Source organism: Paralichthys olivaceus, chromosome 9 (assembly GCF_024713975.1).
Source record: "Paralichthys olivaceus isolate ysfri-2021 chromosome 9, ASM2471397v2, whole genome shotgun sequence".
Classification (NCBI taxonomy): domain Eukaryota; kingdom Metazoa; phylum Chordata; class Actinopteri; order Pleuronectiformes; family Paralichthyidae; genus Paralichthys; species Paralichthys olivaceus.
This window is the reverse complement of record NC_091101.1, coordinates 9835459-9861084: the sequence shown is the minus strand read 5'-3', so window position 1 is coordinate 9861084 and position 25626 is coordinate 9835459. Positions and strand designations below refer to the sequence as shown.

Genomic DNA, 25626 nt, shown 5'->3' with positions numbered 1-25626 from the left:
GCGCTTATCTCTAAATTTGGCGAGCATGACTCATGACGGGGAAGGTTGGTTACAGCAGAGACCGTCCCTGACCTCAGCCTCATCCTCAATCTCAGTAGGAGGATTTAGAATTTAGCATTTTATGTCCTTATTCTGTTTATTTGGCAATAAATTTAAAACAGTGATACTTAAAAATCCTTTTATTTAGTTTCTGGTCTGCATTCTCCACGAGGTGAAACAAAAGGACCCATTCTTAAAATGTTCTTTAAAATAAAAGTATGTATAAAAGCACACATTTTTCATGGCAAACCCACAGATAATGATGCTCAGAGTCTTTTGCCATCTATCAGCTCCTTGTTTTGGTTCAGTCTTGCTGCTGTTGTCAAACCCTGTTTCCAGACGCAGCAGCAGCAGCTGTTTTCCTCCACAGCACTCGTTTTAAAGACTCTCTATGGAATAACTTAAGTTAATCAGTAAAAACAATCGAAAGGTTAAAAGACGTGCTGCTCAACATCGTGGAGCTTTTAGCGGTTAAAGAGCCACATATTTCCCTCAGGAGTTAAAGAAGAGGCAGAGCTGGACATGTACAGGTGGCTCTGTTGCTCTGTGAACTGGATGTGTAAATAATAACTGTTTACTCACACTTTCGCCTTATCAGCTTTATGAGGTGATACAGTCATGTCACCTTTGTGGTTTGTGTATCCCCCTGGAAGCCAAAAAAAAATTTAATTTGGTTTTGGGGCCAAAAAATATGATGTGCTGTTCATCCACATGGAAAATCTAAAGTGTAATTTCCTCAACACATGTTCACTGTCCCCCACTTTTCAAAACACTTTGTATATTGGCACTCTTTGAGGTATACTTCTATAATAGTTAAACCTAAATTAATTCAAACAGGGATTTGGAAGCATACAAATTTGGTACTGGATTCAAATTTGAGAAAATACTTTATTGAGTTTTTTAAAATCTGTTATTACCTCCACCATGGTGTTAATGTTTTTATTTTGTTTGTCTGTTAGTTGAAAGATTAAAACTTGGTGAAAGGAAGCAGTATGGTTTCAGGAAAACCATAGAATTTTTGTGCGGATTCAAAAAGATGGGGAATCAAGGAATTTAGTTTGACATTCTCTGCAGTGTTTTCCCAAAGAATTAATTCGATCTTTAACAGTAACGTGGCTCTTACACAAAACAGATTCCCGAGTGACAGGTAAACAGACTAAAGGGTAAAAGTCAAGTTGTTGTGTGTGAGTGAGAGAGAGAGAGAGAGAGAGAGAGAGAGAGCTGCGATACATGCCACTTGAGGGCAAGAGAGCAACTGTAGCTGCGGTCTGACTGAGTGGAAAGGAACAAATTTATGGGCGATAGCATGCTGCAAATACTGCTGCACACAGCTATACAAAGCAGCAATGGAGCAAAACAAGAAGTTAGAAATCTCTAATGTCATTATGAGTAGTGTAAAAATGGTTGTGGTTCATTATGAAACCGTGTAAGGACTAGTTATGGTGGGCCGCCACAGTCTAGATAGTTGATGGGAAACACTGCTTTTACATGGTGACATAGGGCATTAGCCTTAGTGGAGGTATACCCTCTCAGAGTGCCCTTCTAGTTCATAGTCTTTTATTCTGGTAACTGGTAATTCATTGGTATGTCTACGTCTTAAATGATTTCAACGATACAATAATGAAAAAAAACACAGCTGTATTCCTGTACGCAGCGCAGCGCTGCTATTGAGCTCGTGCTTCTGGCCGCTCCCATTCCTTTTCATGGTAATGAGATAACAGAGGCAGAGTGAATAAATGATTTATCATTGCCTTGACAAGACTATGAAATTACAATGCTACTTTGATGATGTCCCTTACTGTAAGGAGACGGCTGAGTTGATGTCTCACCAAAGCACCAAAGTTGGCTGCTGTGCAATAATGTATGAGGAGCGGAAAAGGAGGCGAGACGGAAACCAGTTCAAAAGGAAACAAACGGAGACTAACAGATCTGTGTTTGTCAGTCGCTCTGCTCGACCAGGGAGGAGGAGTGCTGCATGAGAACCCACACACACACACACACACACACACACACTCTCTCTTACTCTCACACAGCCCCTTTAGTTCTCCTCAGCACAGTCACACTCACTGCAAATGGTGACCTGTTTTACACACAAACACACACACATGTATAGATACAAACATGCAAACACTACTGTTCTGAGGAGTTTGTGCGTTTGTTGGGTGCATCAGTGCCTGAGCCAAGGTGTAGGCCATTGTTGTCTTTGCCAAAAACAAACCCCTGTCAGCTCTGGAGCGCAGGAAGAGACAGGCAGCGAGCACAGCAGGGACGTTTGGGTGGATGGAGAGGGAAAGGAAAAAGAAAGGATAGGTGGAGAGAGGGAGTAGGACAGAAGAATGGCTGAATAATTGGAGGAGGATTATACAGCTGTTTACTGCCATCTCTGGAGGCCAGCAGCAGTCAAAGCTAGGAAGTTTGTCAGCCCCCGGTGGTATTATCTAGTTTACTTTTCATCTCTGCTGCCATTTCTCCCTTCCTCTCTATTTATCTCACTCACTTAAAGCTGTGCAGCCGAACATAACGCACACTTAGACCAATCGTACAGGGGGCTCTTTGCTTTTGAAAGATTTATATTTGATCTAGTTATTTCAACTGATATCATGCATCAGCTGAGATGTATAATAGTTTTTTCTTATATTGATGTAGATGACACCCCCCCAGTCTGATAAATGTAATCTTCTTCTAGACAGAAAGTTTATTGGCCAATTTTGTTTCATTAAAATAATAATTCCAGTCTTTTTCAGCATTAATGCCAACATTTCACTGGTTAAAGCAGCTGAAACATGAAAACTTCCTGTTATTTGTCAGTCGGGATGGTGTTCGATGTGTTTCATATTATATAACTCGAATCCAGTTCCTTATGTCTCCCATTTCTCTCCCACTTTGTATTACATCCAAACCACAGAGATTGTACTATGCTCAAATGGTCACCATGTATTTTTCACTGCTCTGTGACACAGGACTTCATTAGACCTGGTGTCACTCCTTTTTCTGTCTGTGGTTGGAAAGTGGCATTTGCACCTCACTGGTGTGCTGCAGCTACAGAAGCTCTACATGCTTAAGTAAAAAATGCTCAGGAGAAACAATATTTATTAATCAGACTAAATAAATCACTTATTCTGAACACATGTTGGCACAAGGCGAAATCGTACGTTACACTGCAACAGGTCACAGAGTTTGATGGGTCACAGATTGTGGAACACTGGAAAGAGGCTGAGGACGGGCACTCGTCTCTCTATGTTATCACAAGTTCTATGTATTCGAGGACAATAGTTAATCAAGTGACTTGTTGCCCTCCCCTAATATTGCATTTCACAAGAGTTCCGTGGACCTCGGTGACATGTCTTCATGTCAGGAGTGTTCCAGTTAAAACAGTCGACCATGTTCAGTCATTTAACAATGTATGAGTCAGAACATGTGGACTGACCAGTTCTTCATTTGGAGATGGCTGTACTGTCAGAAAGAGCAGTAAGAGAGATGCAAGGTGGGGTTGGACAGATTTATACTCTATTCATTAGGTACACCCAGCTAACACTAGTGCCGCTCAATACAACACTTCTGTAATAAAGGCTCATTAAGGTTTCAATGTTCAGCTTTGGTTTAAACTGTGTTACAGATCATTTTAGAGGATGTGAGCTGTGTTGCTGTTGAACTACATTTCATTATGTTTCGCAGTGTTGCTGTTATTTCGTCTACTCCATTAAAACCAATGGGAGAAGGCTGAACCACAGACCTTCCTTCTTGTATAATGTGATGCAGAAGAACAGCAACCCAAAGTGCAGCTTTTAAATGATCCTTCAGTGGAATCAAAAATATTATCGCATAATATTATACAAAAAAACAATTATTATAATGTTGATGAAGCAGGTATGATTGTATTAGACTGCACCAGTTTTAGTATAATATGTATATATGTAGTTTGGGCTTTTATATTTGATAATGTACCATTCTTGTTTACAACCTAAGGATTTTGTTTACCACTATAGACCTCATGTATGGATGCTGCGGTTTCTTTGTTTACATAAATATACATGATACCAGTGCTGTTTATTACATTAGAGAACCAACCAGTTGCTCATGATTTCACAGAGGTATCTGGAAATGTTGTTTTTCTCACTTCACAGTCAAAGCTTAACCTCACCCACACCCATTTGAGCAATGATGAGTGAACAAGTCAAAATACACACACACTCACACACGCACGCACGCACGCACACACACACACACACACACACACACACACACACACACTCTCACACCCTGCAGACAGCTCTGCATTCTCGCGACTGATTTTCAAAGCCTCGGCATCCATTCTGTGTTTGCTTTCCACTTGCTCTCCGGCTGCTCTTTCATCATCCACCCGTCATCTGAAAAGCATCTTAAATGATTATGTTTTAGCGTCTTCCATTTTTTTTTGCTCTCAACACTTAATCTTGCCTTCATGTTCACGCTGAGTTTGGCTTGACGGTACAAAGGTGAATCATGAAAGCCTTTTTTTGTTTCAGATTTGTGTCATTTTCATTGCGTAAGCTGCACCACTCTTGTCGAGGGTCCCGATATGTAACGCAACATGATTTCTGCTGTTTCTCTTCTCTCTGGCTTCTCTTGAAGTGAAGAGACGTGCAGAGTGGAAAGACAGGGATTTGACTCAGGGGAGTTTGCGCCAAAAAAATTTTGTATTAAGTGCAATTAGAGCAGTGGCTAAGTATTCTCCTCTGCCTATTAATCCTCAACAAATAATACGCATGGTTGCATGAAACATATTGGCAAATTTCTTAAAGTGAGATTAATTTGACAGGCAAGAAGCTGAGTGGGCCTTTATGGAACTGGTTATCTTTCCTTAGCACATTGGACTAAGCTCTCCAAGCCCAGTGGTATGAAGGGTATGTGAGTGTGGAAGGAGTGTGATGCAATGTAGGTCATGTGGATGGTGTGAACATCACACACTTTTTAGATTGATTTTCTTGATTGTGTGCAAAAACTTGGCCAGGAAGAAAAATACTGAAGCTGTTTGTTTACCAAGTCACCACCTCTCTCGTGAATAAAGAAACCATGCAGAGAATTTGAAGTATAAGATCGTTTAAACATGCTAGGTCTTTTAAGTGTCTATTCTCGTCCAAACCAAACCTTCTGTCCCTGTGTTGTTAGCTCTCTGTCAGGCCGCATCGTCGGAGGCGTGTGGTGGTTCTTCACCCTAATCATCATCTCGTCCTATACTGCCAACTTGGCTGCCTTCCTGACAGTGGAAAGGATGGTGTCTCCTATAGAGAGCGCAGAGGATTTGGCCAAGCAGACGGAGATCGCCTATGGAACGCTGGATGCCGGATCCACCAAAGAATTCTTCAGGGTGAGAGGAAAAATACAGACTTAAACATTAATCAAAACATTTTGCATGTTCCGTGCTCAAAATTACAAACTGCAATGTTGCATCAGATATGTGCATAAATTACTGTGATTCCCTCGTAATAGACTGTATTTGTATAACACGTTTTGAGTCTTATCAACCACTCATAGCCCTTCACAGTACAAGTCTTATTCACCCATTCATGCACACACTCAGCGCTACTATATGCACACGCATTTATATACTGTCGGTACAACCCAAGTCTGGGTTCAGTATCTTTGAGCCACAGTGTCTGGTAAGTGTCGACCTTTTCTTCTATGGCTGGGCAATAAGTAATGATCCCAATGTAATTGTAATCAGTAGCACTATAACAAAGGTTTTTGATATATTGACCATAACTACAAACAAAAATGGGCTTTTATTTAATAAAGAATAAGGAATATTATTATTATTATATTCACTCTGATGCTGCTTCTTTCTCTGTCTTCCTGTCTCACTGGTCTCCACTTGTGGTTTTCAGAGGTCTAAGATCGCCGTGTTTGAGAAGATGTGGTCCTATATGAAGGCGGCTGACCCGTCTGTGTTCGTCAAGACCACGGACGAGGGCGTGATGAGGGTCAGGAAGTCCAAGGGCAAGTACGCCTACCTGCTGGAGTCCACAATGAATGAGTACATAGAGCAGAGGAAGCCGTGCGACACCATGAAGGTGGGAGGGAACCTGGATTCTAAAGGTTACGGCATCGCCACGCCGAAGGGCTCTCCTCTCAGGTAACTACGCCCCAGCCACCGCAGCGTGGATGGAGGCCATCCAGCTCACGCATGAGCGTCATCCCTTCATTTGTTCATAGAGCTCACTTCTTGTTGCATTTGCTCATGTATGAACACATACATGAGCTTGGATTGATTAGTTGCACCTTTATGTAACATTTCATGCATTTTGATTTATTCATGCTTCGTTTTTTATCTTATAACATGTCCATATTACAATTTCGATACATAATATAGACTGCATGCTTTTACTTTGACAACACTGCATCCAACTTTTTTCTGCTTTTGTTTTTAGTTTGCACTCATCACACAGACATTGACATCGTCTTCTAGTCCATTTGCACCTTTAAAGATCATCTATGTTTGTTTCTGCACATGTATGTATGCACCCAAGCCTGTTCAAAGCTGACTTTTGAGCACTGGCAGAAGTGGGAAGTAGGACTGAGGGATGTCCCTCTCTTATTTTATCTTGCTCTCAAATTATAGTCTTCTTCACTAGTCTTCTGTAAACCTGTAGTATCACCTAAAGACACACACAAAATGTTAATGTATGTGTCAGAGGCTCTGTTCAGACCTGGTATCAAAATGCATCCTGAATGTGTCTCCTGTGACCAGTTGTGATCAGATCTCACTTCCCTGCTCTATATGCAAATAATCCTGTCATGTCATTTATGTTTGGGAAGACCAAATTGCTGTTTTTGCCCAGTCTGAGTTTAAAGATTTATCCCGATGTGTATGCCATGTGTTACGATGTCTGTAGGAGCAAGAGAGAGAGAGAGAGAGAGAGGGGTCAGGAGAGGCTGAATGGATGCAGCTCTGCTATGAAGAAAGAATTGACCAATTTAAGAAAAGAAAAGTACCAAAATGTGCTTCATAGTGAAACTTTCGCAGGTCACAGGACGTCCACTGAGTAAACGGTCCTTCATATGTGGCCCAGGATGCATTTGTGTTCACTCAGCGAAAAGAATGTGTCCACACCACCAGGTCTGAAGGGGTCATTGACTAGCAGGGCCCCAGAAGCAGGAATCACAGCTGTGTATGACTGCATCTCATATGGCTACTTTCCCACTTAGGCCGGGGCTCACACCTTGAATGTGAAGTCAGCTGAGTTGAATTAATATTTGCAATGTGATAATTGCTGTAATGAATGATAATTCATACTTGATACACTTCTACCGCCGATGTCCAAGAGCAGCAGCTGTCATTTCACATTACATTACAACACCTTAACCAACGTCCCATTCGGATTTCTCCTGCTCTGACCGAGAGAGAGAGAGAGAGTACACAGACGCTGGTGGCATCTGAAGCTTTTAATCTGTCTCTAATAGGCCTCATTCATTTTAATGAAAGGAGCCATATGGGGAGGTTTCACTCAGAGTCGCTGAGGATTCATTCGGGGTTCCACCTTGGTTGACAGCCAAAGGTCAGAACAGCAAGAACGAGAAATGTTTCCCATGTTTACGCAGGGGCTCCTTATAAAATTCCTACAAATTGGATTTCATGCAGCGAGTTAAATGCTGTATTAGTAATGAGACAAGTAAAATGAATCTGCTCCCAGGTCAGATTGGTCTAAACCTACAATGTACCAATGGGATGCAGTGTTTAAATGCTGAGGATGTCCCTCTCGTCTGCCTCTTTCTGTTATATTATTCAAGACGTGTTGTTGTTAGGCTGCAACTTGGTCCATTCACAGATGTCTGATACTGAGTTTCATTGACAGATGAGTAATATTTAGGATATTTGTTGTTAAAGGATGAAAACATGATTAATTCAAATGTTTTTACTGTTGAAGTAGAATTTGCAGTTGTCCTGCTCACCCAGAATCAGACATGAGTGAATGTGCAGTGAATTCAAAGAGTTGGGTTCAGTTATACCTGCAATGCATCATTCATACATCAAAGTGCTGCATATAAGAGAAGCACCAATCTGACTGTTTCTCTCCAGATGCTCATGCATGTAAACTCGTTGTATCTGCATCAGTCAGATACCACTTCTCTCTATTCCAGATATTTGTAATCTTTCTTCATTCCACATGAAAATCATTTGCATGATCATCCCTCATTGGGATGATTTGTATGACAATTTACAAGTTAACTGTACTTTAACAAAAGATACACTTATCACATCAGTTTTTGGTAATTAATTCATAATTCACAAGTGCACAGTAACCAGGGGTAGAAAGTAAACTATATTCACTCAGGTACTGCTCTTAACTGTAAAATATGAGGTGCTTGTTCTTGATTTTTTTTTTTTTTAAGGCCACTTTTTCTTCATGACATTCCAAAGGCAAAATCTGTCTTTATTATTTGATTATCTAACAGCACTTCCACGGATTACGAATTATACATACAAAATATGTGGAGAACTCGTAAATATGATGGTTTGTGGCAAATTAAAACTATTGTACCTGAAATGATTTGTTGATTAATCAATTAGCTGACTGAATATATTCCTAATTTGATAATTAAGTCATTTTAGAAAAAAAAAGTCAAATATTTCATGGTTCTAATTTATGTGTGATAAGTAATTGCTTTTGCTTTGAATTATTTCAGTAAATTTGGGTTATTTTAAATGATTGAGGTTTTGACTATTTTTTGAAAAACTACAATAGTAAAATGCTGCTTGGACATTAATGATAATCTAATGATAGAATATTAACCATCAGTTTTCTTCACTGAGTTCTTAAGTACTACTTACTTTTGATACTAAAATAATTTTTGTACTTTTACGCATACTTTTACTTGAGTAACATTTTCAGTGCAGTACCTTTACATCAGTAAAATATCTGGCTACTTTAATAGTGATATAACACATACATTTAGTTCACAGCAACATTTGAATGGAGCACAGATCTGTCACTTGACACTGATCCCAAAGATCTGAGCGTCCTACTGAATATATTTAAATATTTACATTTTATGTATTCTTTTGCAGTGCTGGTCTAACTGAAATTAGTGCTTTGAAAACAAAGATACTCAAATGTGATAACTTTTCATTTTACAGGACTTTCTTCAAAGAACTCTTCATCTATCCACCCCCATACCTGCCTGACTGTTTCCCCCCATTCCACCTAACATACAGTAGCCTCTCTGACATCTGTGACATCTGCTCGCCTCAAACCAACTGACCAAACTAACCAGTGACCTGCAGGTCTCCAGATCATTCACGTCCACACACTTTGACTTCTTTCTTTCCGTCTGAGCCCACTGGGCCACGAAAGAATTCAGAGGTTTTACCAGCTCTGAGGATACTTGTGTTCCCTACAGCTGTGTCGTGCACTCAAGGTTTGGGAGATAAAGACTCTTCTCCACTCATCTGATGGTGAGAAAGGCAGAATGTCACCTAAATAAAATGTTGCTGCACAGACTGACTGATTTGAGGGCACAGATCTGGCAAAGGCTGTAATCTTTACTTCTTTTATGCAAATTGTGATTGCACATTCTGCCTTTCTGTGATTTGTGAATGGAGAGAGTCTTTGTTCCTGGACTGTCAACTAAAGGAAATGCACACACACGCTCACCAGAGAGAGAGAGAGCAGCGTTTGAGGAGATGCTTTGGATGAGGAGGTTCGGGCGGTTTCAAGACGTCACCTGTAGCTGGTCACATAGTTTCCTTTCAGCCAGATAGAGGCATAACTCTGGTGTTAAAGTGAAACATTTAAGGCCTCATTCTCATTTGTCTTTCCTGATAGTTCTAAATTAATCAACGGGGGCTTCCACATGTACCAGGATGCCGTGCGTGGTTGAATATTGATACGTTAGTTACCATGGCAATCTGTATGCTGGTGCCACTGAAAGGAAATTACCATCTGTGGACAGAATTCCGTATCCAAATCATCTCCATCCACAGTGTCTGCTCTGTCTCCCTCTGAGGCCCCTGCTTGGTAAAACCTGACTCTACTACTGTATGGGTCCTCAGCATTTCAGCCCCAACTAACATATATGCATCTGAAGCCAGTACTCCTGCTTCATATCAGTAGTTACATGCAGGAGAGTCTTGAATAGTCAATTCAGTGTTGCCATAATCACCACCACCATGCGACCAATCTTCTTTTATATCTGTCCCATAGAGTGTCTCCTAATGGTTATTGTTTGATATCATTTTCAAGAAACCCAGTAAACCTGGCAGTGTTAAAACTGAACGAGCAGGGCCTCTTGGACAAATTGAAAAACAAGTGGTGGTACGACAAGGGCGAGTGCGGCAGCGGGGGCGGGGACTCCAAGGTCAGAGCCAGTTTGATAAACCCTGCGGGTAACCCGCCACCACTGGGAGTGGAGGCGGGGACTGTGGGGAGACGGGGTAACCGGCAGGCCCACGCTGCGCTTACACTCAGGCGACACTGACCTCTCTGTGGCGTGGGAAAAATCAGAGGAGCTGTAGTGAGTGTGGGGATGTGGTGGCTGAATTTGAAATCCACAGAGAGGAAACTTTTGTATCATCTCATTTGCAGAAACAAAAGGAACAAGTATGTCAAATGTATCAGAATCTAGAATTAAACTAGCTGGGTCCCCCATGCTCAGTGATATATATACCACCACATCACATTTAGTGGCTTTGGATTTTTTCAGGTTAAATGAACAATTGTGGCCAATTTCTCAAACAAAAGATTGTTGAAATCATTGACACTACCATGTTGCGAGGATAAGCAGTGTGCCGGTTACCCAAAGTGATATAGTAATACACATCTACTGCCCTAGGGAGCAAGCCAACAAAGCTAGATGGAGTATTAATGCATATCACTTTAACTCTGTTGTTTCTAATGATTTTTATGCTTTATATATGTGTACGTGTGTGCGTATGTATTGTGTGTGTGTGATACGTTTTTTTAATATCTATAAGCAAGCTCAAAGCATTAACGTGTGTATGTATTTGCTGCTCTATGTTTCTGAATTAATAACATAAAATAACATGGTATAATATGTTATTTATGTTATTTCCTTATGGTTGGAAGAATCCCAGTAAACCTAGCGGTGTTGAAACTCAATGAGCAAGCCGTCTTAGACAAACTGAAAAACAAATGGTGGTACGATAAAGGGGAGTGTGGCAGCAAGGACTCCGCAAGAAAGGTTAGTCTCCAACCCAAACCTGTCACCTCACAGCACCTCCTATAGCACAACCCTGCCCTGGTCCTAGAATAGCCCAAAGTCCTGCCCCCAGCCTCCATCACACTGAGCAATGCTTCCCATGTGACTATGAGATCACCACCATATTGGCACAAATATAAGACAACCCCACATTCTGTAATATAAATTATTTTAAAAATTTAAGATTTTAAAATATATAAATGAAAGTGCAGTAAATCACTGTCAAGAAAATAATTAACATAATTGCGACATTCAAGTTATGCTTGAGTACATAAAATACAGTTTTGGAAGCACAATCCATTTTTTATTTACTGGAACAAATAGTTTGACTTTAGTTTTAATTGTGAATTAACATTTTAAATTCCAATAATCAACTTGAAACAACCTCAGTCTCTGCTATTGTCACTACTGATACTGTCAATGCTTTGACTTTTATTTCTAGTCTCTTACTACTGCTGTTAGTATTATTAATATTAGCTACCGCTCCTATAAATACTACAACATCTACCACTGCTGCTGAAAATGAATGGTGTATCATCATGGTATCACCAGTAAGCCCATTTTATCACCACTGTAAGGTATTGTTTAATTTGTGTTTTTTCCCATTTTAAGCAGCGTCTTCTTTGGCTTTCCAATAAGCTAATTGACACCACTGACTGTCCAATCCTTTTCTGCTGTAAGATTCAAGGGATAGTTCATCCAAATATATAAATTCACTCATTATCTGCTCACCACTATGCCGCTGGAGCGGTGGGTGAAGTGTTTGAGTCCATAAAACACCTCTGGAGTTTCAGGAGTAAACAGCATTGCAGTCAAATCCAATACAAATGAAGTTAATTGTGACCACTAATTCAAACGTACTACTGCTCCTGTGGCAGGACTTGAAACGGCATAATTTACACTATGTTTTTAGCCTTAATGTTGTCCTCCTCCGTGTTACTGCTGCGGCTTTTGCAAGTTCTTACAATACTCTCCACAGGAGCAGTATGGAGGCATTTTACGATTTTATTTGCTGTTTGTTAACGTTTGAAGAAGTGGTCACCATTAAGTTCAATTGTGTTAGATTTGGCTGCAACACTGTTTACCCCTGAAATTCCTGAAGTGTTTTGTGGACTCAAACACTTCCCCCACCCCTCCATCTGCATAGTGGTGAGTAGATAATTAGTGCATTTTTATATTGGGTAATCTATCCATTAAACATTAGCCAAAAAACATAGTCACAGTAGTCCCGCAGTTTAAGTTTGACGGCTTTCCCTATGAACATTAGTTACCAAAAGCAAGTGGTAATACCAAAGTCAAGAAAAAGGCCCATCAATATTGCACTGAACAAAATTAAATTTTCTGGACAAAAATGTTACAAATTTTATTATTAAAAAACAAAAACTAATGTTGCACGGCGTGCTTTAAACTAGGCCTACTAGAAATGTTTGGGGTTGATCAGTGCAGATATTAAAACATAGCTTGCTCAGCAACCCTAAAACAAGCTAGCTTCATGCAGCTGAGTCTTGAAGTAACAGTTCTGTAGAACACAGTATTAAAAGAGAATATCTTCTTTTGTAAAACCTTAAAAATGTTGTCCTCTTTTGCAGCGACTCTAACGGTTACAAATGTACTTTCCAAAACGTCTTCTTATATTTGGGCCAGTATTCTGGTGGTTCTCAGGTGTCTATTTCTTCTCACTGATGAGCTTGTGTTGTCAGAGATTTAATGTTCGATACCAGAGTGTACATAAATATTGTGTGTTGACTTAAACTGTTATTCAAGCTATTATACAGATAGAGAGCACATTTACCATATAGGTAGAATAAATCCTCTCAAGATAAATTGTCCAACCGCCCCCACGACACAGATGCATACACACAGATCAAGCGTTACGATGACCTTGAGTTGTACTGTAGATTAAATATAAATCACTCTGAAAGCAATTTGTCAGAATAAATCTCCTTCCTATGGAGAAAAAATAAGGAAAAGAAAAATGGGAGGACGCAGGGTGAGACAGATGATGACATAAAGCCATTGGACTTAACTGAACCCATGGACCATATTGAGCAGTGACCTTTGCTCTCTGGCTCTTGGAAAAATTCTTCCCCAATTCTTACTGAAGAGTGTGCATGTATGGATGCCACCCTTGTCAGTCTGCTACATTGACCCCCCAAGTCAAACACAGTCTGCTACTGTGCTTGCATGCATTCGTGGTTGATCCACTGTCTCATGAAGCAGTTCCCCCGACAGAAAAGCTCTTGCTCTTTGGCTCAGCTCCCTCTGCATGTGTTTGTAATGTCAGCTGGCCTTCTGATCTGTCAGCACATTTCCTTAGCCCTGCTCATATATTTATATAGTTTTAGTGCAGGACTGTCAAACTGTGTGCTATGAAGGGCTTGGTCCCAGGAGAAAATATGACAAATAATCGGAGGATGACTTTTTGAAATCTAAACACAGCTAAAGGCTCATAGAAAAGCCTTATGTGATTTAAGAATTATCAGAATATATTTTCAGCGGTCAAGAAGATACATGTTACATACTGTACATCTTTATTTAAAGCAACACTGTGACACGTTTTACATAAAATAGCAGCTTCAGAATGAGTTTGTGTTTCACGGTCTTGGAACAGGGAGAATGGAATTGCTTTCATTCCCACTCCTCACGATCTCCTGTTATAAGTGCTTAACTGACTGTTGCAGCATAAAAATGCATAAATAAATCAGAATCCATCCAGCAAGTTCAAGAATCATGCTGAGCTGTAGATCATTTAAAAAGACTCAGAAGTCATTAAAACCATCTTTTATCTACTCAGCAAGGAAACTTTTAAAATATGAAATATTTTGAACAACGTTACGTGTATTTGTTACATTCAAAACTCTTATGGTTTAGGAAGCCAGGGATCCATGAGGAATATCCACCATTCTATTCTATGTTGGAGTTTAACAGAACTAATCACCAAATATGGCTGCAGAGGGCGCTGCTACTCATTTAAAGTTACATAGTGTTGCTTTAAGGCGGTTTGCTTAAATTTCAAATCCCTGTCTAATAATTTTTTATAATAGTCTAAAAGTTTGGCAACATATTGTTGCAGAGAGTCTGATGAGAATATTGATACTCACATAGACATTATGTGCTAGCAATGTAGCTACAGCTAGTTAGATTTGCTTTGTATAAACAGGGTAGCAGCTAGCTAGGTCCAGTGGCATTGAAATCCATCTGTTTTATTTGTATTTATACATATTTTGGAGGCTTTGTACAGCTCCAGGTGATGAATATAAATTCAAGCTCGGATGAAGAACAGTCTTTGAAAATCTCTACTGACTCCCCAGTGATAGCACACAGTTTGACACGAATACATGCCCTAGTATAAAAATATGATTTATGTCACATAATCTAACTTCATATAACAGCAACCTAAAGACTGACTAAATGTGTTCCAATTCAGATCTATAGGACACATGACAGCCTGAATTTAAGTGGTAGCTAGAGATCACTTATAAACTTTGTTACCTGCAAGCTCAAATCCATATCAAAGCATAATAAAGTGTAACCATCTTAACAAAATGCCTTTTCATGTGCCATTGATCTCCTCAATTGACTCAAAGGTTTTCCCTAAATGGATTTACAGGAAATAACATTCCCATTAGTTCTTATTGCTCCATGAACGCTAGTTAGGTTGACTGATTTAAATCCTAATCTTAATGATTCCACTTCATTACAATTCTATAATTAGGTCTGAGCCATTGCAAATAGAGAATAATGAGCTATAAAATGAAGGAAAGTCAAACTGAAGACTTGTTTGTGTTGTAGCTGCATGAATGCATGGGGTATTAATGCACTTTCCTACCTGTTCCCTCACAAAATGCAATAATTAGACAGCAATTTTGTGTATCAGCATTTGTGTAAAATGTTCAGAAATGTATAAGTAAGTTTAAAAAAAATTCTAGATCAAATTTTTTATATATCTATAGGGCCTGTCTCACAAAGCAACATCTCTTGGAATTAGCATCCTGTTTTACTAATCTTACTCTGCTGATTCTGGACAATGTCTCAGAAAGCTGGTGGCCACACAGCTTAAAACACATGTACATGAAAACATGTTGTGTTTCTTCTTACAGAATGAATAAATATGAGTGGTAAAAAACAGAAAATCAAAATGTTTCCCAGTGTTGTGGCTCACCGCAGGAGTCTGCTTTCTTATATTAAAATTGACTTAATGATGGCCTGTGACCAAGATGTAACTTGGATAAATCAGCAGGAGCTAATTTTCATCGTCTTTTCTTTTAAATTAAAAAAGGCTGATTTCTCCTCTTCATTAAGGCGCAATCAGAATGCCTCTTATTTATGTGACAGTGTCATCAAGGAAGTCGACTCATATTCTCGGTTTCTGCTGTGATGGAAAATGAGTCCAACAGTCTACGTTCAATCAGAAAGAACGTCAGTGCAGTAATATTAATATGCAGCAGCAGACTCGACTCTATTCATGGGTTTTCTAACCCCCCACTGTACTGGCTGTTCTGTGAGAAGTTTTTTTTTTGCCAGAAAGGTAGATAGCTAGCTGTACTGCAAATTATTAATGAGCGTTTTTTTATCCATTCCCATGGTGACATGTATCAAAAGATGAGCGGATATTCCCAGTATTCATGTTAAATGATGTTTTGACCTATAATTAGGCCCTGCAGTGGGTATTGGGCCATATCATCATACATTTAATGAGCCCTCTGACAGATGACACCATTTTCTATCTCTGCTTTAACATACTGTCAAAATTACTTTGAGTCCATTTACATCGTTCTCTATTACCTGCTGTTGTGCCGACGACGATACGTGACAGTTTAAGTCTTTAATATACGTCTGATATAAAAATAACAAATTGTAGAGTACAACTAGAAAACAAATGTTTAAGATACAGAAAGAAGTGCATGAATAATAATGCTCATATTAGAAATAACAGAACAACAAAAATAAATAGAATGTCTTCCAAAAAAGAGTATTTCAGACAGCCTTATTTCCTCAGACAATTCATTCCACAGCCCTGATGGCAAATGCGCTGCCCCCCCTAGTTGTCAGCCTAGTTTCAGATATGACAGTAAACTCCCACCCAAAGATCGCAAACTGCAAAGAAGTAAATAAGGAATTACAAGATCAGAGTCATAGCTTCTGGCTATAGGCTTTTAAAGTTATCGGAAACATTTTTGAATCAGTACAAAAACAAACTGGGAATCAATGTTAAAAACCATAAAACAGGTGTGATGTGATCATATCTCTTGGTTCTAGTTAATAACCTAATAAATTATAATAAAACAAAGAGATGTCACCAGTTCATATAAAAAGTTCTATAGGCTGTGACTAGTGTAGTGTTTTTGTCTAGTTTGGATCCTGTTGGATTGTTGACTCATTTTCTCCTCACAGTTAATATGTTTTCACCCATAGGCCTGATTATCTACATTATAAATTCATTTTTTTAAACTCTACCTTTGTTAGTGAGATTAAAGGTGTGAGTGATTTTCATTATTAAAGTTGTCCAGGTAATACTATAAACTGAACTTTGTGAGACAGGCCTTTAACCTGTGTTTTTATTGTTAATGTGTTGTTTTGTGTTTTATGTTTGTCTTGTTTTCCAGTCATATACTTTACATGTACAGTGTGTGTGTGTGTGTGTGTGTGTGTGTGTGTGTGTGTGTGTGTGTGTGTGTGTGTGTGTGTGTGTGTGTGTGTGTGTGTGTGTGTGTAAGGTTAATGTCTGTCTGTAAGTATGTGTGTGTGTATCTGTCAAGTCTTTGGTGTCACTCCACCTCACTATGGCTTCTCAACACTCTGCTCCGCTCTTTCTTCCCCACCCCCACAGGACAAGACGAGCGCTCTGAGCCTCAGCAACGTGGCGGGGGTCTTCTACATCCTGATCGGCGGCCTGGGCCTGGCTATGCTGGTGGCGCTTGTGGAGTTCTGCTACAAGTCCAGGACCGAGTCGCGCCGAATGAAGGTGTCAACTGCGCGGGCCGCTGCCGCCTCAGCCGCTCAGGCCTTTCACTGCTCAGCCTTAGACAGTGGTGCTAGCGCCCCCTACACTGAGCTGCAGAGCTACGGCCTGTACGCGAACAACACTGTTAAGATATAAGAGCAGAGCACAGCCATGGGGTAGGAAACGCTGTGATCAAGCCATGATGATGATGATGATGATGATGACATCTGCCTCTTCACATCCCCGCCCATCTAACCTGTGATCACAGTAGGGCCTTTCAAGGCTTCCACCGCAGTGCAAACGCTCTCCTGTACCTCTTTCTACCTCTGCCGCTCCCTTGCTCAGTCTTTATGTCACTGACCTGCAGTGTTGTCGAATCACTCAATTCTAAATTGCCCTTATGCCAGTTTTTTCTTCATGTTCTTAAACTAAATATTGTTTTCCTGTTTTTTGTATCGCAAGATTGTTAAAATAAACCATTTTCCTTTAGTAAATATTTTAAGTTACATTTGGGGGTCATGAAAGAAGACTCTATAATATATCATCAAATTATCTCAATATGCAATTTTTTTTGTTGGACAATCATAAGGAAATTATCTCAACTTTGTCTAACCCAGCACACATTACACTTTTCTATTTAATTTAACCAAAATGTTCACCTCACGCCTCTAGTTAAATCATATTTTTAATAATCTTGTAGCTCACATTCCCAAGTGAGGAAATTTTACTGTTCATCATGGGTATAAAGGCAATTTGAATCGCAGTGGTATCATCAATCTACTTCTGTCGCTGTGAGCAAACCTCTCCGCTGCTCCTTCCCCTCTTTTTGCTGACTGTCTTGCAAACGCAGGGCCCATTGTGGTGAACATCCTTTATATGTATACCATAAGGCAGGCCTGCTGCGGCTCACATGTGTCCCATCACCGCTTTATAACCCAGAATAGTCTTAACGAAAAATGTTTGTATGTCAGAAATCTCAAAATAACCTGTAGTGAAATACTTTTATTTGGAGACATGAAGTTTCTGGTCCAGCAGCTGCGATATGCTGTTCTCTGCCTCGTGGATCAATTTACAACAAATACAATTTGATTCATTCATCCAACATCAGAGCCAATCAATTTACTCTTCATGTAAACAGCAATAAAAAGCAATTCAGGGCCAAGACGAGGAGTGATCTTCTACACCAGTATGTTTTAATCAGCCCACGGAGATGCACCTGATCAGTATGCTGATGAGATTGGCGAGGAGATAATTAGTCCAGAGGTGCCTTTATGCCGTTTGGCTTGAAAGAAACAACAACGTTGTTCCAATTAGAGGGCGGCGTGATTCTAAGATCCGCCTGCAGTGCTCCACTCCCCGGTTGCTCCAGGTTGCACTTGTTTTGCCCAATTTATTCAGCTATTGAATGAGGGAGGTAGGCATACAAGTGTGCTTGCGTACACACACATACATACATCACACATCATTAAGTTGGCTTTCAGGCTCAGTGGCTTTTATTGTTGCCAAACTAGAGAACGGACCTATTAAACCAATGAGTGAAGGCTCGGCTGCAGTCTTACCGCCCACACGTCGCTCTGCTCCAACCTGTTGCAAATTAGTTGATGCACAAAGGCCAGCATTTAATTTCACTCAAGCCCAGATAAAGATGGTGAAAACTAGCACCCTATGACTTCTATCACACCATTTTGCCTCTGAATCTTCCTGGTGTGCCAGCACCACATCCAGATAGGGACTCAACCCCTGCTGATGTGCATGTATTCATAGAATAAAGAGCAGGAAATTTCATAATATTCTGCAGAGTTATCTTTATTGTTGTATAGCTGAAAATGCTGCTAATTCTGTTACATAAGTCGTCTCTGTTGTGATTAAGATTCCTCTAATGCATGTGGTTGAGATACATAGAAATCAGGCATGTAGACTAACTCTTACCTGTTTGTCTTCGCAGCAATCCATCAACGACGCCATGCGCTGCTCCACCCTGACCAGGATGAGTGGCAACGGGAGCGGGGGCGAGAACGGGCGAATCCTCACCCACGACTTCCCCAAAACCGTTCAGACTCTGCCCTGCATGAGCCACACCGCCAGCATGGGTCTGGGTGCCTCCGGCATGTGATCATCACATGACTGTGCTGGCGGCGAGGAACGGGCAGGGTGGGGTAAAAGAAGAGCACAAGACTCTTTAAGGACCTCAAAAATCATGGCTGTCCACTTTGACCCATCTATTCTCCCGGCTGTCGACTTGCTCTGACTCTTTAAAGACTTAACTTTACTGCCAAAATGCACTGTCGAACCACTCCTTACGAACTACGAACAGAACAGAGACTTGATTTTTTTGTTTTTTAAGAGTTGAAAAAGAGGTTCTAAAAGAAAAAGAAAGGAAATGTGCTGCAATAAAGATGAGGGGCGTGTTTTTGAATTTTTTACAGTGTTCCTTTACTGTGTGTGAAAAAAAAGAACTTTATTCTTCAGTGTGACGCCTGCGTTGTGCCATTTCAATGGAGCTGTTGACGTTAGACTGCGTGTGCAATATCCTCACCTTCACCGCTGACCTTGTACTACCTAGATGCTTTGCGACGGCTAATGGAACATGTCTTTGCACAGATGTTGGCGGAGGAGGACAAACGCTTGTGACTGCTGCCATGATTTGATATTGTTTTTTGGGACTTACGCTCTCTCTCTCACTCTCACATTTATGCGCTATGTTTTGGAAGGACAGAGTGCTCTGTGTAGCAAAGCCAGTATTCAGATATATATTGTATGGTTTACACTGTTGAAATAGTGCTTTGTCTGTAGTTTGATTTGACTACTCCTCGACTGAAGGTTGATGCCGTTTGACCAGGCTACGACAAACATGCATTGCTGCTACACCTCATCTAACACATCATGCCTTGTCTTTGTGCCATATGACCATTCTCACAGATGAACACAGATACACTTTACACTTGTTGCTGCTTAGTCATTAGTTTGACCTGCAGATAGAGTTTTAGTATATCATTATCGCAGAGCTCAGATTCAGAGACTCTGATCTTTGTGAGACAGATAAGAGAAAACACACATTACTCTGTGGTTCTGTACAGTACTGAGTGACCTTACACTGTATTCTCCTCTTGTGACATTCATAGCATATCCATCAATATACCTTGGGAGTCTATTTGCAGCACGTTAGAGAACAAAGATCGACAAAATCCAGATATTATCTGGAGAAACTATAGTTAGCCGTTGATGCATAATTCACTCTCTCCTCTGATTTATTTTCAGCTGTATTCACTTTTAATGAAATGGGCAGCTATTCACCCTCGATTAATTGAGAGTGGCACATCCCCTTCAGATCGTGCACGGCCTATAAAAGGAAGGTTAGCCTTCTCTTGCTGTTGCTAGCTATAGCTGAGGAAGGTGATGTCACAGTCTGTATCGTCTGTGTCTTCTGCAAGTCAAGGGGTCGCTGCTCAGCTCTGAGTCGTCCCTTTCAGATCGTGTGAGGTAAACAGGAATCAGAGTGGCAGGGCCTGGACCCGGAGGTCCTGAAAAGAAAATTTCACCCCAAAAATTTCCATTGTGTGAACAAAATTACTCTTGATGTCATGTGCATTTACAGGACTGTACGATTGGACACTGCCATGAGTGACTGACCCACAGCAGAAAACATAACATTATATCAATTAATTAAATTACACTTTTAATCAGCAAAAGAAAAAAGCTGGCATTATTTCTTATTGTCAACAAGTGCCATTTAACCTCATGACAATAATTTGTTAGTACTTCCAGTGAAGGCCTGAAAACCAGCGTCTTCCAGTGAGCAATGAGTTCTAACATGGAGGCATGATTTTCTGCCAGAAATTCCAACCGTTTTGACAATTTCACCTGAAATGTTTCATCGTCTTCACTTTTGTCTTACCTCTTATCACTTGAGAGAATAGGCTCAATTGGGAAAAGTGATATATGTCAAAGGATTTAGAAATATGTCTCAAAATGTGATAGATATGTTTTTTAAAAACCATATCCATTTTTTTTAATTGTAGTTCCAGATCAGGCTTTTACAACACCTTTTTTATAACATGGTTTAAGTGTGGGGTTTGATCTTTTTATAGGACTTGTTGTCAGTAAAAAGACATCGCCAGCCTTTTCTTTTAAACTCAGCTGTGTCAAAGGTGATAATTGTCAGAGCGTAAAACAAACCAATAACAGTTATTCACAACACATCACAGCCACAAGCTATGTAAAGGTGACATTGTGTGCCCTCTTAGAAATCTCATGCCTGTCCGCTTGCTTATTTATCTTTCGCTCTCTCCACCCACACAAATATTCCACAGCTAAATACAACTGTACCAAATGTAGATTTTCTGATATATTTATATATATAAGTATATGAATTAGCTTGAGTAAGTAAGTGGGTATCAAATTATTCATAACAATGTACAGTCTTGAAATGCACTGAACATCATTATCATCACAGTATGTGTTCAGAGGTGAGATTTTATTTTAAGGTGACAGGAAGGTTGTTGCTTGACATGGGGCTTTCGCTGCTGTGTGATGCAAGTGGTCAGCTCTATGTGATGAACGCTTCCTGACCCCTCCTTTCACAGAAGAGGCCAAGCATCTTTACAAAGGCAGCACCTTTTACTTTCTCTCTTCCTGTGAGTTTCTGCTTTGAAAAGTACCACATCTTAAGTATGACTCCTCTCCTTCCCCTCAAATCATCACAGAATCATAAAAAACGGGCAGTTCAAGTTTACTGAAATCATACATATCTCCACCTATTATGTATATAAAAGGCTTTTTTCCTCTTCCCCCGGTGAAAATGTTCTCTTGCAAACCATGCCTCTGTGTACCTGACTTAGTTACCTACTGCGTGAGTACTTTTCCTTTCCTCCGTCATCTACGCGTCTTCTTTTGCTGATGTTGTATTAATTAGGACACAGCACAGCTCTTCAGTGGAGGTTTTACCTTCAGAAAGATGTTTTATATGCCATAACAAGATTTGTTTAAAAAAAGCAAAACGAAAAAAAGACTCAATGTTTGTATTATACTGAAGAAACAGTTGGGGTGCCGGCAAAGTGTTGTACACTTGGACAAGTGTAAAAAAAACACACACACACTGATGTTGAATAATCTTTAGACGCTAATGTTGTTTAAAGCCAGTTTTGAGTTAGTTTAATTTGTCAGTGTTTTTTAAGTGCTTGGAATTTAACACCATTTGAATAATTCTTTGTCGTTTTTTCTTTTCCACAGTATTTTACTATTGGAATCTTCTCACAGTTTGTTGACCAGAAGCATCATTATTTTTGTTTTTTTATTCCTATACTTTGACAAGGGTGTTTCAGAATTTCATGGTCTATGGTCAACAAATGGGTTGACACTTTAAAAGAATTTAAAGAATACAGATATTAGGAATCCAACTTTTGAGAAATAAACTTTTTTTTCTAACCAGAGTGTCCTGGAAGGAAGTCATCATGCTTTTGTAACCGAATAAAGGGGAAAAAATGATGTATTTGTTCAGTTTTAATACTGCAGCCTTGGGCAAATGGTATGTGATTTGAGATATCACAAGCAGAGGGGGATAAAGCACTGTCTTTGTCTGGAAGGAAAGCAGTGATCCAAAAAATGAGCTCAGACACCCTGTCTCATGTTAAAGAAAATAAAACAACAGTGCTACATGAGCTGCGAAAGAATTAAAGACAGCCAATTTGTGTCGACTTAATGGTCCTCGTCAGGGTCTTACAAATGAGTGAGTCAAGACAAGACTTAATTGAGCGCCACCTTCACGCTAATTTGCATATGTAGGCATACATGCCTTTATCAGACAGATAGCGTGCAGATTTAAACAGAAAATGTAGAAAGAGAGAGTGATGACATGAAAAGGTTCTTTCAATTGGTTCATATTGGGAACCATGGACTATAAAGATGGACAACATGACTCCTCCCAAAAAGTGAGGCCAAAGCATTTAGATTGCCACCTGGTGACAGACTGCAGTATGGGTCGTAAACCCCTCCTCCATGACTGCAGATGGGACATGGACTAAACCAAAAAGTACACGTTAAATAGGCCACTTTATTGGCAAAGATAGTTTCTGTTATTTTAGGTAGTTCTTATCACACTGATGTATGTTACATTTTTGGGCGGCGTTCTGAGATATTTTGACTTCATTTCTGGATAGAAGGAGGAAATGGAGACACTTCATCATCTTTATGTACAGTCTGTGTTGGAGACATTGCAGTTTGTGTTAGAGGTCACCACCTCTTTTGGTATCAATACTGATCCCAGTGGTGATTTTGTATGTGACACATCCTTACATTGCATACGTACATTTTTTGCAGTGAACATGATAAATATACCAGTGAGAAACAGTAGCTAGTAGCAGTGATAACACTAAACGAGGGTCAACACAAAGGTACCTCGACAGTAGGGGTGTAATGGTAAGCTACACAAAAATTTATGTAGTTAGGTTTTGAAGTTTGGGTTTGGTATGTTTTCAGTTAAGTTAAAACACGAAATAACTGCATTTTTGCATTAAGCTCACTTAGCAGACTATGGCTGTCATTTTGAAGTCTGTGATACTGCCGCAACTGGCTGCTAATGAAAGTGTACACAATGGTTAATTAAATAAATCCACCTTCAAATTAAAAAAATAAATAAATGAGGTGAGGCATTTAGAAAACTAGCTGTGCTTGAACCTTATTGTACTTCACAATAAAGCAGCTTTCAGGGCTCAATTAGGGGAATCACTTATTGTCAGCGTGTTTAAAACCTGTGTTCTCAACGAGGTCACGTGTTCTAGAAGGACCTGTGGTTTTTGCTATCGCTTTGGGCTTTCAAATTGAATTCTGCACACATAAAACATTCCACACGTGCAGAGACTGCATTGGTACACGAGTTACAAATACATTTTACACCCCTACTCCACAGCTCGACTGGGACATTAAAAAATAAACTAATAACAAAGGTTAAAATCACAATAAACATGATTAATGTATTATATTGGTAATATTAACATGTATAAAAGTCTTACAAACTCTTATTATACCAGACACTGTGCTTCATTAATCCAAGATCAAATATTACAGATAGGTGTGATGTAGCAGACATCGCTTCACTCCTGTCAAGCTTTGTCAATACAGGAATGGATCAGTACTCCGATTCATTTTCTTCTCTGAAAGTTTGAGGTATAACAACTTGACATGTATTTTCAAACTCCAAATGCATATCAAATACAGAGACCCTCAGCCTTGAAAACATGAGAGCTGCTCTACCTGAAAACCGGTGCTTATCCCCACAGTCTCAGAGTACAACCCTCCACAGCCGTCATAAAATCCAGAGCTCCGACCAGATCACTGCAGAAACAGCTAATTCTCAGTCATTTTCGATCAACTCCAGTGATGCCTGAGCAAAATGTGACAAGACTGAACCAAAATAGTCAGGCTCAAAATCAAAACAGTGAGCTGAAAGACACTACAATGTTTCCTACAACAGAGAGGAACCACAGAGCCGGGCGATAAGTGTCTGTGGGCTCATCATGATAAGAGACGTCTGTCACACTACATTTTTTTTGTCCGTCTCCATTGTTACTTGAAGATATTATGTACTGTAGCTTTAACTAACCAATCAAAAAACTTTAGTAGGTCTGAGTGAGGCTAACCACAGTTTTCTCTCCTGTTTCTGTGGTCACACTTTATTTCCATCCTCATTTGTGACATGAAGTATCACAAGTAATGTTATGCTAATACTATAATACTAATAATATTACTGCTACTACTTCAGATATATATATAATGACGTCTCTGCTCTGAACTCATCACTCCACACAACCAACCGGAAGCCCAGCATGGCAGGAAGTGGTAGCTTTGTCCTTGGGAGACTGGAGACTCAGCTCTGCAGGTGAATGATGTGTGGAGACGTGTCATGTCAAAAACAAATATGCTGCAGGGACAGTAGTTTGCCATGCGAGTGAGGCAGCAGACTTGAGCTGACTTAGAGAACAGGCTTCCCTTCACTGATCATAAACAGGAAATGAGCAGTCGCTCTGTGCATTTTGTCAAATCTATTAGATTGCAATTTACTTTCAGAAATTATAGCTCAGATCTTTGAGCACATTAAAACATAAATGACAAACATAAATGCAGGTTTCTCAATTCCAGTTACTTTGACAATGACTTGAGATTCATCAAAACTACATTTCTCCAATTCTTAGCCTTTTTGTTTATGAAGCCTCCTTACATCCTGGAAGAAAAATGTCATGCAACAGCATATTATCACTGAGAGGAAGGAATTATCATTATGATGAATAATAATAATAATGTGTGTGTGTGTGTGTGTGCGTGCATGTGTGTGTGTGCGTGTGTAAAACACAGACATAGCAGGGTGTCATGCTGTGTCACACCCCATGATTAGTGACATCGACAGCCAGAAAGGCCTCGCTCCCTCCCTCTGACAGCTTCAGGCCTAATGTATA

General features: G+C 39.9%; 1 protein-coding gene across 1 annotated transcript in view; it reads left to right on the top strand.

Annotated features, from left to right (window-relative positions):
• gria1a (glutamate receptor, ionotropic, AMPA 1a) overlaps positions 1 to 22608 on the top strand; it is a 74591-nt gene extending 51983 nt beyond the window's left edge. Inside the window, 7 exon segments of the mRNA XM_020083542.2 lie at positions 5188 to 5386; positions 5904 to 6151; positions 10260 to 10374; positions 17066 to 17200; positions 19125 to 19286; positions 19288 to 19356; positions 19359 to 22608. Coding sequence (XP_019939101.1) covers positions 5188 to 5386; positions 5904 to 6151; positions 10260 to 10374; positions 17066 to 17200; positions 19125 to 19286; positions 19288 to 19356; positions 19359 to 19427 — 997 coding nt within the window. The 3' untranslated portion in view covers positions 19428 to 22608.
• Positions 22609 to 25626: the final 3018 nt, after the last annotated feature.